At 28.3% G+C, this 13533-nt stretch overlaps 1 protein-coding gene and 1 non-coding gene across 2 annotated transcripts; one reads left to right on the forward strand and one right to left on the reverse strand.

Moving 5' to 3' along the window:
• Positions 1-714: 714 nt before the first annotated feature.
• LOC116401834 lies at positions 715-910 on the reverse strand. Its single transcript, XR_004214239.1, has one exon. It is a non-coding gene; the product is annotated as a U2 spliceosomal RNA (small nuclear RNA).
• An 8897-nt stretch (positions 911-9807) lies between these two features.
• Positions 9808-12834, forward strand: LOC101211455 (myb family transcription factor EFM). The gene is made up of 4 exons (XM_011658290.2): positions 9808-10220; positions 11103-11705; positions 11904-11980; positions 12064-12834. The coding sequence occupies exons 1-4, from the start codon at positions 10010-10012 to the stop codon at positions 12535-12537; spliced, it is 1365 nt and encodes a 454-aa protein (XP_011656592.1). The 5' UTR covers positions 9808-10009; the 3' UTR covers positions 12538-12834.
• Positions 12835-13533: the final 699 nt, after the last annotated feature.

The following is a 13533-nucleotide window of genomic DNA, read 5'->3' on the forward strand; positions in this document are numbered from 1 at the left end:
AAAACTATAGGAGCTTCCAACTTCATCCCCTTCAAAATCTTTATACAATTGAATTTTCTTCTTATCGGCTCTTCTAATCGGAGACTTTTGAATTTTCTTCATGTCTATTCCTCTAATTAGAGACTCACGTGTCAAACAATCTATTGCAAACCCTAAGAAAACCATGCATGACTAAAAAAACACAACACTCATGATGAAATTCACTGTGAAATTTGTCGAAAATACCCTTCAACCTTTCTATGATTTACTTTCTAGAATTTACTCGAATTTACCCACTCAAATATGCCAAAGAAAACTTAAAAGAAAACATAGAAGAAGCATCTGACTCCCTTTGCTTAGCTCATATTTTAAAATTCATTCATAGTCATTCTTTAAATATTTTAGTGATTCATAAATAGCTAATTGTAAAAGAAAAAAGCTAAAAATAAGTGTTAGTCTCTTTTTTCAATTAACTTATATCTCTTCAAGTTTGGTGATTTGTTAAATTATAAGATAAAATATATCTAAGTTCATTTAATACAACAAATAATAATTATCAGCTGTGTCAATAATCATAATAATAAAAGAAAAAAAGATAGGAAATATTATTTTCAACTTTTGCTACTTATCAATTCGATATTTAAAAATTAGCACTCTTTCATAAATACCCAATTTTCAATTTTCAAACAGATAAAGCTCTTGGATATCTGAATAAAAAATTTGAAGTACAATTTGTAAGGGTGCGCCAGGCCCAAGCTATAGTGCCATACTAGGGCGACGCTCGAGAGGCCCAATAGCAAGCTATTTTATGGGCCCTCCCCCTCAGAAAAATAAATTTAATATCATGTGGGCCGATGGCCCACGTATCAGATATTAAACTGATAAGAACAGATACTACACTTGATCTTAGCCAAAAGGCCGAGAAAGGTATGCTTTTCAACAATCACAATACCAAATTTATAGCTTACTCGCCTTCACATATTGTTGCATTAATAGCGATGTGGGAAAACCAAACCCATTCATCCTTTATTTCGTAAGCAACAAATTTTTAAAATTCACTTCAACCCTTCCCGAAGTTTATGTTTTTAATTTGTTCGTTTGGATTTTACTTTTTGAGAAATGTTCTGTTGTTTTCTAAATCTTTTGATTCTATGTTTAATAAATTCTCAAAACTAAAATTATTTTAAATACTTTGAAATAATTTATTAAAGTTATTTTAATAAATTCTATGTTTAATAAAATTTATGAAATAAATTATTTTTAAGAAAAAGTGAATGTTTATTCGGTGTTTAATAAAAATATCTCAAGTATCTATTTGTTTTCTTTTATTTTTTTATTTCATTTTTTCTATATATTTTTCATTTAGCTTTTTCTTTACTTTTAAATACTTTGAAAATGTGTTCATATACATTTTTTATAGAGGTTTGCAAATGTTTCTTCCATTCAAATTTACTCAACCTTAACATCTATGAAAGAAATCATGAAAACGTCAACAAAGAACATGATCGTCTAGTTCATGAAATGAAGATGAGTGAAAAATGTGCTTGAATTGCACACCTTTTGTCTAGTTGATTTTATATTGTCTAGAAAAATATTGATCTTCTTTATATTTTGTCGTTGGAATCAATTATATATTTACATTTCAAGATATTATGCTTCCAAAATTGAATTGTCAAAAAAAGAAAAAAAACAAAAAATGAAATTATTTTTTTAGTTTAAACTTCAATAATTTTAAGCAACTAAAAAAATAATAATTTCAAGATAATGTGTTATTATTTTTAAAATATATATATTTTTAAAAAAGAACCAAAATGTGTATTTTTTTATGAAATTAGTTTTAATAGTTTTATAGTAATTTGACTTAAATATAAACATTGTTAATATAGGACAAATCAAATACACAATTTTACATGGAGATTAAATCAAATATGAGTGTTTATATTTTAAACTTATTTTAGAACTTTTTTTAGAAAATTATATTCTTAACAAAAAAATAAAAAAGATATTTTTATAGACAATCCAAATATACATTAATGTTTCTACAAAAAAAAAAAAAACTTAGAATTTCATCTAAATGGGTTTAGAGTAATTTGTTTAATTTAAAAAATAAGTGATTTTGGAAATATATAATTGTATATATTTGGTTTATGCAAATGAATTTTGGTTTGTTGTAGAGAGAATTTAATTAATTAAACAAGTTTGAGAAAGTTTCTCTTCATATTTAAACTATTAAATTTCATATTTGTAGTTTAAATTCAAACTTCAATTTCTAGGGATGGTTGACGTTTAGTCTTTGATGAACCTATACCACCAACTTTCACAATCATAATTTAAATTATTCATTCAATTATTTTACAATCGTTAATTTTATATATTAGTACAAATACTTTTAGTAGATAATAACCCAAATGAACTCTTATACATAAAAAATATCTTGGAATGAAGAATGAGTTGTCAAACAAAAGCGTATTTTTATATTAAGAAATTTTTATATTAGACAATATACTTAATTTTAATTTTAGTAAATCTTAAATTTAATTTTTTAAATCAATTTCAAAAGAAACACAACATGTGAATATACTTTTAAAATTTATTGAAAATTTAGGGACTAAAACTAAAATTGTACAATAATTTAAAGTATAAGAACCAAAATGATATTTTAATCTATTTGGTATTAACGCTGCGAAAGCATGTTAACACTTTCAAATAATTCAATATAGGATAAGTTTAATAGTTCATATTTAATTTAAAGAAATATTGTTTAAATTATTGAAGTTGGGGGTTGAAAAGTTGGTGTGTTTTAATAATGAAATTGAAATAAAAATCATAAAAATCTCTTAAATTGAAGTATGGAAGACTGGATTATATTTTCAAGATTTCAAATGTAAATGTAGATAGAGAGAATTGTTTTGTTGAAACAAAAATAAGAAAAAAATAAATGATAATTTAGAAAAGAAAAAGGAAAGGAAAGAAAGAAATAAAAGAAAGCACGTGTGATGTGTAAGAAAGGGATATAGATTCCATTGTTTTACTGTTGAAAATTCGAAACTTGATGAACACTCAACATGTGAGAGACCCCCTCTTTTCTCTCTCTCTTTCTTTCTTTCTTTTCTGTTTCTTTTTAGTGTAATGTAATGTAATGTGTAATTAAGTTGCATACTTTTTGGTAAGACAGGAGAGGCCGACCATACAAATTTCTATTCTCTGATTCTCCACTTCTTTAACACCTTCTTCTTCAAGCTTTTCTTACTTTTTCTCATTATTCCCAAATATCACACATGGATATATGTACATATATATACATCCTTTTTCTCATTCTTCATGTACCCTAACTAGAATCTAATTATTAATATCCTTTCCATCTCATTTAATACCTATATCCTTACTTTCAAATTATCTCAATTTCACTGCCTATTTTTTAAAATTCATTTACTATACCTTATACCTTATACCTTATACCTTATACCTTATACCTTCCATTAGCGTTGTTGTGTTAATGGTGTTAAGTGTTTTACAGCTTAACATATTTTTAAAAGCTATAAATCAAATTATTTATTAGACCTAAATTCATTCACTTTTGTATCCAATAATGGATTCTAATTAGAAACCTTTAATTTATGTCTAATACACAATTGGTAATATATAAAAATAAAATGGACCAAACAATTCAGTAAACACATTAAAGGTTCAGAATCCGAAGTTTAAAACTGCTCACTCATTGCTTGAATTTTAATTTAAAATTTATAATATATAACCTTCAAACATCATCAACTTTTGTCCATTTGAGAAACAGATAGAGTTACCAATAATGTAGTAGCTTTAATTAGGTTTTCAAGCATTATATTATTATTACTGTTGCTGGAAAAAATAATATTGTAATTAAATTTATATTCACCTCTTAGTTTAATATAATGATAGAGTTCTTTTCACCAATCAATTTCAATTAAAATTAAAACTTGGTGGGGGTAGGTTATTATAACTAACTCAATATTTGGTGTCCCATACAATAGTGGTCCAAATTTACTATAGTATTTACAATATTTTAAATATTAACTTTTTTTTACTATAATCTTTACCGTTCTCTAACCAAACACAAACTTAATATTATCCAAACTAAAATAATCTACTTTCTAAACTCTAATTATTATAACTTACCAACGTTTTAAGCACTTTTAAAAGCAAACGAGTATTTTAAAATATATTTTATATTATAAAACTAGTTGTAGTCATCCGTTAAATATTAGACACATCTAAATCTCAAAGTTTATCAACTAATTAATGAACACGTTATGTGTTATATATTTTGTATATTAGTTCTACGAAAAGTTGGCAAAAGTGGTACATTTTTTGTTTTCCTATTTTAAAAGTAGCACATCATTTTAAAACTCATAAAACTGTTTTTCTCGATCTATCTCAGCCAAAATCCACCACCAAGATTTCTCTAAAATATTTTTAAAAAATTAACTTATATCGATTGTTTTTTGTTTTTCTAGTGCATCTGGACGTAGACATTTAGATTGAGATTGTACATTTTTCAATTTTTCAAATCTTATTTCATTTTTTTTTTATTTTTCAAAATCTATTCAAATCTTAACTAAATTTTTTCTAAAAACATTACAGATCTTGGTTCATCTGTTCAAAATTGTGTCGAGGAAGATTTGATATGTAGATAAAATTATAGTGAGTTAAGATTTAGAAAGATTTGAAAAATTGATAGTCTCAAAACAACCTATCAATTTATAACCAATCATAATAGGTTGGTTATAAAGTAAAGAAGAATTTATAAGTGCAGCAACATGAGAGGTTGTCCAAACACGTTAGCGGTGTCTCGAAGAACATTGAATGCTCATGGTTACATAAGGAAGGTGAACATCCTAGAATACCATGCAAATACTTGAACCCCATGAAGACAACTACCGGAAAGATGAATTCGAGAGCCTTTGCAGAATGGTAGCATAAGGGCAACAAGCGTGTTGAGTGTTGGTGTACATATGGAATACTTTTGGAGCAGTTTTGTAGCTTTTTTAGAGGTGGATTTCCTTGAAATAAAACCTCTTTCAATCCATTTAGCAAGAAGTCAGAAATTTAGGAAAACCTGATTGGGTTAGACCGAAGAGAATTACGATTCGTGAAGGGGAAAAAAAATGAAAGAAGGAAGCATCTAAATAATAAAAGAAAAATAATGGGTAGATGGGAAAGGAGGCATGAAAAGTAATTAAAATTGAAATTCAGATGCCAAAGGGAAAGGTGTGAAATATTCTTTTTATCTTAAGTTTAAGTGCATTAAGGAATTTGGTTGAACCATTCGTTTCCTCTCATCTAATATTTATATTCTATCATTGTACTTTTGGATTACAACTCTCTTATTGCCCATCCACTACGTTTATATTTGTACCACCCTCCTCCCCATGCATCTTCATTTCCTTTCTTTAATTTCCCCCTCATATTTAATTCTCTACTCTTTTTCTTTCTTTTTTCCTTCCTTATATTTTCTAAATAAAAATAAAATACTCTTTTAATTATTCCTAAAATTTTAAATGAATTCTTCTACTCTTTCAGCTTTTAAAACGAAAATCAACTTTAAATTAAAAACCCAATACAAACTAAATTCATATCTTACCTATAAATGACATTAAAAGAAATGATTACTTTGGTCTTAAAACAATATTGAATTAGTTGATATACATTAAAATGAATGATTACTTTGGTCTTAAAACAATATTGAAATTGCCATTAAGAGTCAAGCTCAACCGATACCTATATGTACCCAAGACAAAATCAAGCTTTGAGTTTAAATCCTCTCATATTTGTTGTTGATGTGATTATCTCATCTAGGCAATTTTTGCTCCATCAACCCTCTCTGCGAGTTCGTATATGTCAATGGAGTAGACTTGCAAGAGTACTTATATCGATATAGGTGTGATTTTAAGGTTCCATCTCTTTGCATTTCAATTTTATCTTGAACAACCCTGAACAATAATTATTACTATAATAAAGAAAATTGTCAAAAATAGAATATTATATTTCACAAAAAAAATCAAGTGTAATGAATTTTGTCTTTTAGAACAGTGGTTTTGTTCTCTAGAGTGTAAATATTTTATCAAAGTTTTATTTTTGAAAAAAATCCTAATTAACAACCATTACTATTATAGAAGACAAATGAATAAAATACAATATTTTTTTGTTTAAATAAAATAAAACGTAAGAAAAAGAAAGAAGAACAGCTGAAAATGACAAATTAACTATTGAAAATATTTACAAAATTTTGAAATTTAATCTTATTATATTTTGTAAATATTTTAGTTCATTTTACCATATTTAAAAACGTCCTTAAAAAAACAACATTTAAACCATGCTAGAAAAGAATTAAATAAGTATATAATTTTTTCCACAATGGCATACCTAGAATTAGTTTCATATGAATTTTCTTGACACCCAAATAATGAAATGAGTTATCACTGGTAAGATTAATTAAGTTGATTCAAATTAATTTTTTTAGTTTTATCCACCTTCAAAAAATAAGAAAAGGATTATCATCGCATCTTTCCGAATACTAAAAACTTTTTGACGAAGTGAATGCCAAATTAAAGATGTGATTTTGAGTGGTTTTGTTATCGTTTCGGAGACCTAATACAAACACTACACATGTTCACATAGGCATCCATTTTGAGAGCCTCATTTAAAATTTTAGTTAAAAGTAAAATTTAATTTTTAAATTAGGGTGTTTAGTCCAAAATTTTCAAAATATGGCTCGGTAAGTCTACTAATTTGTTTTAGAATAGATTCATAAGTTTTGAAAATGTACTTTTCCATTCACGTGATTTTAAAAGTAAGTCTACAATTTATTATTATTGTTTTAAATTAAGAAAATATTATCTAAACAAACTTTTGTAATCCAAAATTTCATAAAGGTATGTAAAATGAAAAAAAAAATATACATTTTTAAATATAAACCAAAATATTTTTAAAACATAACAAAATTTTATATTTTTAATCATGATATACGAATAGATTTTATTTATAGAATGTGAAATATTTTATAAATAATTTTTAAAATATAATAAAATAAATCAAAATATTTAAAAAAGATAAATGGTTTATTTTATAAATATTTGGAGTAAATAGTGATTTATAATAATTTTGAAAAAGATTTGGAAGTAGATAGTAAGATTAGATATGAAAAAGTGAAGGATGAAATGTATTTGTTTTAAAAGATGAAAGAGTAAATAGGTATATTTTAAAAACGGAAAAATGGAAGGAGTTGAAATTTGGTTAGTGGTTATGGTAGGGGTAGGCATGGGAAAGATTGAAAATATAAAAGAGAAAAAATGGAGGGAAATAGTGGAAAAGGCTCCCCCGCGTGGAATTGGACAAATTTAATCTTTGGAAAAAGGGAAAAAAGAAGAAGGGAATATTCCATGTGTGTGGGCGCCAGACAAAAGGGATATTCAGAAGAATAATTTCAAACCGAATATTGTAACACGTGTCACGAGGAGAATCTCTTTACCTCATCTTCTTTCTTTCCAACTTTTCCTTTTTCCAATACAAAACAAAACAGACTAAGAGAATCCCCAAAAGTCCCTTCTTGGACCTTCTACCACAAGCTCCACACCATTTTCCTTAAAACCCAATATATACGTATATATGAAAAAATATATATGTGTGTAAAAAAAATTAAAGGAAGAAAGAAACAAGAGGGATGAAAATGTGAAGTATGTTTGTTCCACCAAGATCCAAACAGCCATGGAAATATGGTTCAGAACCCCAAAAAGATAAAAGGTTTGTCTAAATTTTAGTGAGAATCTTCTTACCTTATAGTCCACTTAATTAAAGTAGGGTAACAAGAAGATTCCCAACCTTTAATTAATTCCAATTAAATTACTAAGATTTTCAACCCAATGTTATTGAGAGGGGAAAAAAAAAAGTTGGGGTTTTTCCACTTTTGGCTTTTAAAGGGTTGTATTTGGTATTCTCATTTTATTTTTTTTATTTTAATTTTTTGAAAATCTTTTACAATATGTAACAAAGTTGGATTTTATAACATATTCCTTCCTTTGAGACCTTAAATTATTAAATTTAATGAATATTTCATTATGGACTAAATATTCCCCTCATCTCTCTCTCAATACCGTATATGCTACTTTAAAGTTCTCTTTTGAAAGTTGTGTTATAGGTTAGTCAATATACATTGTAGATCTGACTATTAATATCAAGTATACAAAATATAAAAAGGACTACTTGGCCGTATATAATATATATATATGTTTATGTTCGTGTGGTGGTCGCATCATTTTATTCCCTCTTCCATATTTGACTTTTCCATTCACAAATATTTATATTATTATTTGAAAATAATAAGCAACTCTTTTTCAAACCATTTAAAATACATCAAATTATATACTCTTCATTCTTATCCACACTCAACTTATGCTGTTATGCTCGTGAGATGAATAATTCATCTATTTTGTAACAAGTGTGGACATGCCCTATTTAAATTTTATGAGCTCTGGTACAATGTTTAATAATATGAGTTTTATCTAAACACCAATTGACAGTAACAGGAGAAACTCATCTACACTATAAGAAGTATGAGTGATCTTATTTATTTCAATGTAGGATTCTAATCAACATCTCAACATCTCTTTTGAGTTTCTATTTGTTCTTTCATAAACCCTCTCCTCCAGTATGAACGTGTTGGTGGAGCAAACGTGCAAGAGCACTCAAATCAATGCATATATAGTCAAGTTGAGTACACTCGAACAATGGACGTTCACATGTGATGTAATATTATCCACTCTGTGCATACGCTCTCAGTTCTTTTTTATATTACCCAAAAGACTTTATACCGATTGAGATAATTGCTCTCACTTATATTATTATAATAATTTGTTCTTCATAAATCATGTAAAATTCTGTTAGCATTCCTCACAATTAAGTTGGTATGTATGAAATATTCAAATAATAATCCACAAAAAGAATTTGCTTAATCTTCAAGGCCAATTGGCATGAGGATATTTATAAGACCCACTCTCTAAAATTTGCTTTGGACGTGGGTGATATTAAAGGTGTTAGAATTGTAGTGTGTGTTCTTGGAGGTTGTAGAGTGACCAACTACTGGAGAGTCTAACTTCTTTCTTTTAGGGTATGTATGGGCATGAACCCTATGTAGACTTCACACCATTCCTGTGCATGATTTATCAAATCATAATTTAGTATGTGACAATTTTTTAGAACTTTTGACATGATATATAAGGATGGTAAGCAAAGAATGAATATGCATCCACACATACATATATAAATATATTTTGTAATACTAAATCAAAAGAAACCATTCTTTTACATATCCATTTATTAATTGTATAAATATAAGTAAAGTATTAAATATATTAAACCAGAGTACAAAAACTATAAGATAATTTGACATAGTATAAAGCAAGAAAGCAAAAAAGAAGAAAAAAGCCTTCACTGAAATGTGTGTGTGTGTGAGAAAGAGAGATGACTAAAATTGAAAGAAACGAAAAGAAAAAGAAAAAGAAAAAGGCAGAATATAGAAAGAAAAGAATCATCTTTTTTATGTTATTTCCCCTTACTTAAATTTCATTGTTTTATTTTTCACCTTTAGAAAAAAAAAATTAAAAAAATCCAAAGATTCGCAAAAAAGAAAAAAAGAAAAAAAAAAGAAAAAACAGAGTCTCAGATTCGTTTCTACACACACATAATCTAAAAAAAATTCCCTCTCTCATATTATTTTATTTGTTTAATTATCTCTAAAAATTACATACTTTATTCCCTTCCCCAAACTCAGCCATAAAAACATCCCAATATCCTTCCATTTTCAAAACAAAACATTCATTCACTTTATCTCAACAACCCCTCTAGGCCAAACGCCAAACACCAACTTTTTTTTCTTTCTTTCTCTCCTCTAGTTTCTATTTGAGCAAGGCATGATGATGGTGATGAAGAAACTAGTGGGTTTTATTGGAAATTAAACCTTAATTAATTAAGTGGGTTTAGTTTTATATTTAGGGTTATGTGTGTTATGGGATCTACTGCAGAATTGAGCTTGGAATGTACAGTTGAAAGTTATTCAATGTTGCTTAAATATTCATTTGGAGATCATCATGATCATGATCAGTCTTATGATAAGCTGCAAGACTTTGTTTCTCGGCTTGAAGAAGAACGTCTCAAAATTGATGTCTTTAAACGGGAGCTTCCACTTTGCATGCAGCTTTTAACTAATGGTAATTACCTTAATTAATTAATTGATCTTTTTTTTCTTCTTGATTTCTATCAATTTTTGTTTAATTTCTCTTAGTGTTTTAGATTCTTTCTAATTTTTTTTTATGGTGGTAATTAAGTAGTTATGAGATTCGTATTAATCCATTATGAGATATAATTTTATTTGATGTTTTCATCTATATATCTTTTTAATTTATTAGTTAACCTTAGTTAAAGAATATATATCAGGAATAGAAAAAAGTAATACGAATCTTATCTATTCAACTATGTGTTTGAATAGCTTCTAGCAAGTATTTTGCTTTCGTTTCTTGAAAAACAAAATTTATAAATACAAAATACGCCTGTAACAAAGGGTGACATAAACATAACAATATTACTATTAATTACCTCATGAATTTAGGTAAAGGTTTTCTATCTTTGAATTTGAAGAAAGCTACAAAATTTGAAGCAGCATAGTTAGGCAACACAATTATAATTAGGAGCGATTGAAACCCCCAAAAAAATTATCCCCAGTTAAGTGACATCGTAGTGTTGAATTCTTTATAATCCAATTATTACGCTAACATTCTATACGTTTTTAATTACCATTATGTTTTTTTTTCTTGCAATTAAATTTATAAACATTACTTCCATCCAAAATAAACCTAATTTAATTTAATTTAATTAAGATGTGAAATATCAAAATGATCAAATTGTCGAGTATCACACATAATATATATACAATGAAAATCAGAATAAAATTATGGAAGGAAATAAATATTAATAAAATATAAAATTGTTGTCAGACAATAGTTTTATTCTTGATATTATAATATAAAAAGTTACATTTTCTTTAAATTTGTTAGTCAATGGATGATTTAACGTGTTTGTGTTTTGATGTTCAGCCGTAGAGACATCGAGGCGACAGTTACAAGCATGCAAAACGATGGAGGCAGCGGCGGCCGTGGGAGCACCAACAGAGCCAATTCTAGAAGAATTCATGCCATTAAAAAACTCAACGCCGGCGGAGGATGAAAAACCAACGACAATAACTTCGGACAAGGCAAATTGGATGACGTCAGTTCAGCTTTGGAGTCAAGCAGGCGACGTAAGCAAACAACAATCTGAATCTACTGACGATCACTCCAAATTACAAGATCGTAATAATAATAATAATAATAATAACAAGGACAATAATTTAGAAACATGCAGCCAAAGAATCAATAATAATGGTGCTTTTGTTCCTTTCAACAAAGATCGGAGCTCTGGTCCGGCGGCGAAAATGGAGTTATTGGAGAAAGGTGAGAAGAAGAATTGTAGCGATAATAATAGTAGTATTGATGGTGGGGTGGTTGTAATGGCGGCGGAGCAAAGGTCTGAAAATGGAGCGGCGGAGGTGGGATCAGGTCCGACCACCACTCAGACTCACCGGAAAGCTAGACGGTGCTGGTCGCCGGACTTGCACAGGAGATTTGTGAATGCTCTTCAAATGCTGGGTGGTTCTCAAGGTATATCCAATAAAAGTTGGTTTATCCTTAATTTTTAATTGCGTTGATCTGTTTGAGTTTTTATTCTTTTAATTAAATTTAAAACGACATTTTTGGTTAATGTGTTGTAGTTTGAATGAAATGAAGTGAGTGGTCAAAGATTTGTGATTTGAGATTAAACAAATGATTAAATTAATTAATGTTAAAATTTGAAAACAGTTGCGACGCCAAAGCAGATAAGAGAGTTGATGAAAGTAGATGGTTTGACGAACGATGAAGTAAAAAGCCATCTCCAGGTAATTATTAATATAAAAATTATTGCCTCAAATAAAATATAGAAAAAAAAAAGGTTAGTATTCTAATATTTGTACCCTAACAGAAATACCGGCTCCACACGAGACGACCCGGTCCAACCCAACAAGCATCAGGACCGCCAGCGGCTCAGCTCGTAGTACTCGGTTTAGGCGGTTTGTGGGTCCCACCAGAGTACGCTGCTGCAGCGGCTGCCCCCCCCGCCCTCTACGGCCCAGCGGCCCCCTCTCATCCGCCTTCCCACTTCTACACGCCGCCAGAATTTTATGCAAGAACGGCGCCGCCTCCCCATCTGCAGCATCATCATCATCATCACCACCAAGTACAGTTATACAAGGGGGCGCCTCCTCAGGCAACCCAAAGCTCTCCGGAATCGGAGGTTAGGGACACGGCGGAGCGGTCGGAGAGCTTCGAGGAGGAGAAATCGGGGAGCAGTAGCTGGAGAATTGAGGGCGGGGAAAATGGGAGAGGATCTTGTGGGCGGAGATCGGAGGAGAATGAAGAAAGTAATAATAGAAGTGAAATCACTCTCAAATTCTGATTAATATAATTAATTATAGACTAATTAGTGCATGATTACAATTTTCTTTATTATTATTATTTTTTATCTTTGGAAGATTTAAGAGCTATTTATGTTAATATATGTTTCTCAATTTGAAAAAGAGAGCAAAAAAGGTTTCGGACGATTAATTAAAGGATGATACCAAATGTAGCTCTCAATATGTAAAACTTTATTTTGTGGTATTAAGTATTTTTAAACAATCAGAATATGGTATTTGATTACCTTATTGTATCTTTTTTTTATTACATCCAATTGAAGAGGCAAACTATTCATGCTAATAACACTTCAAAATAAATTAACTATTTTTCATTTTGTCTTCTTTTCATACAATAGTTCAAAGATTCAAATCATTGTAACTCCAAATTCTCAATATATATACAAATATTGGTTGGAATCAATTTTTGTTTGCGTTTATTAATTTACCTTTTTATTCATTTGAATCTGAAAAGTTATTAAATATTGATTTATATATAATTAGTTTTTTCTTTTTTAATACTTAACTTCTACATAATGCTTATATTTATCCACTTTTGTTACTTTTGGTTTTTTTTTTTTTCCTGTAAGAGTATCCTTAAAAATCAAACAAGTTAGTTTTAAAAATTACATGTAGGTTTTCAGAATTTGTTATTTTTTTAAAATTTAATTAAAAATTCAAAGAAATAATGTAAAGCAAAATGATAAAGAAGATGTGAAAAACAATGTTTTATAATAAAAAAGATCTATCAAATCAACAATTTCATTTAGACCATATTTACTGATTTATAATGAAAACATGTATAAACGTAATGATATTACATTAATAGAACAATCTGAATAGACCAGTAAAAAACAGGAAACCTAATTACACACAATCTTTGAAATTCTACAATTGATTCATTATGTTTGGGTTGAGGTAAACATCTTTGGTCACATTCAAATTTAATTTATACCTACCATTCTTAAAGTTAAAAATTCTGATAATGTAAATTGCGGATG

This window comes from Cucumis sativus, chromosome 1 (genome assembly GCF_000004075.3).
Source record: "Cucumis sativus cultivar 9930 chromosome 1, Cucumber_9930_V3, whole genome shotgun sequence".
NCBI classification, from domain to species: Eukaryota; Viridiplantae; Streptophyta; class Magnoliopsida; order Cucurbitales; family Cucurbitaceae; genus Cucumis; species Cucumis sativus.

Coding starts and splice junctions, on each gene's coding strand:
- LOC101211455 (XM_011658290.2), top strand. CDS start 10,010: ATGTGTGTTATGGGATCTACTGCAGAATTGAGCTTGGAATGTACAGTT. Junction 10,221..11,102: donor CATGCAGCTTTTAACTAATG/GTAATTACCTTA, acceptor TTTGATGTTCAG/CCGTAGAGACATCGAGGCGA. Junction 11,706..11,903: donor AATGCTGGGTGGTTCTCAAG/GTATATCCAATA, acceptor ATTTGAAAACAG/TTGCGACGCCAAAGCAGATA.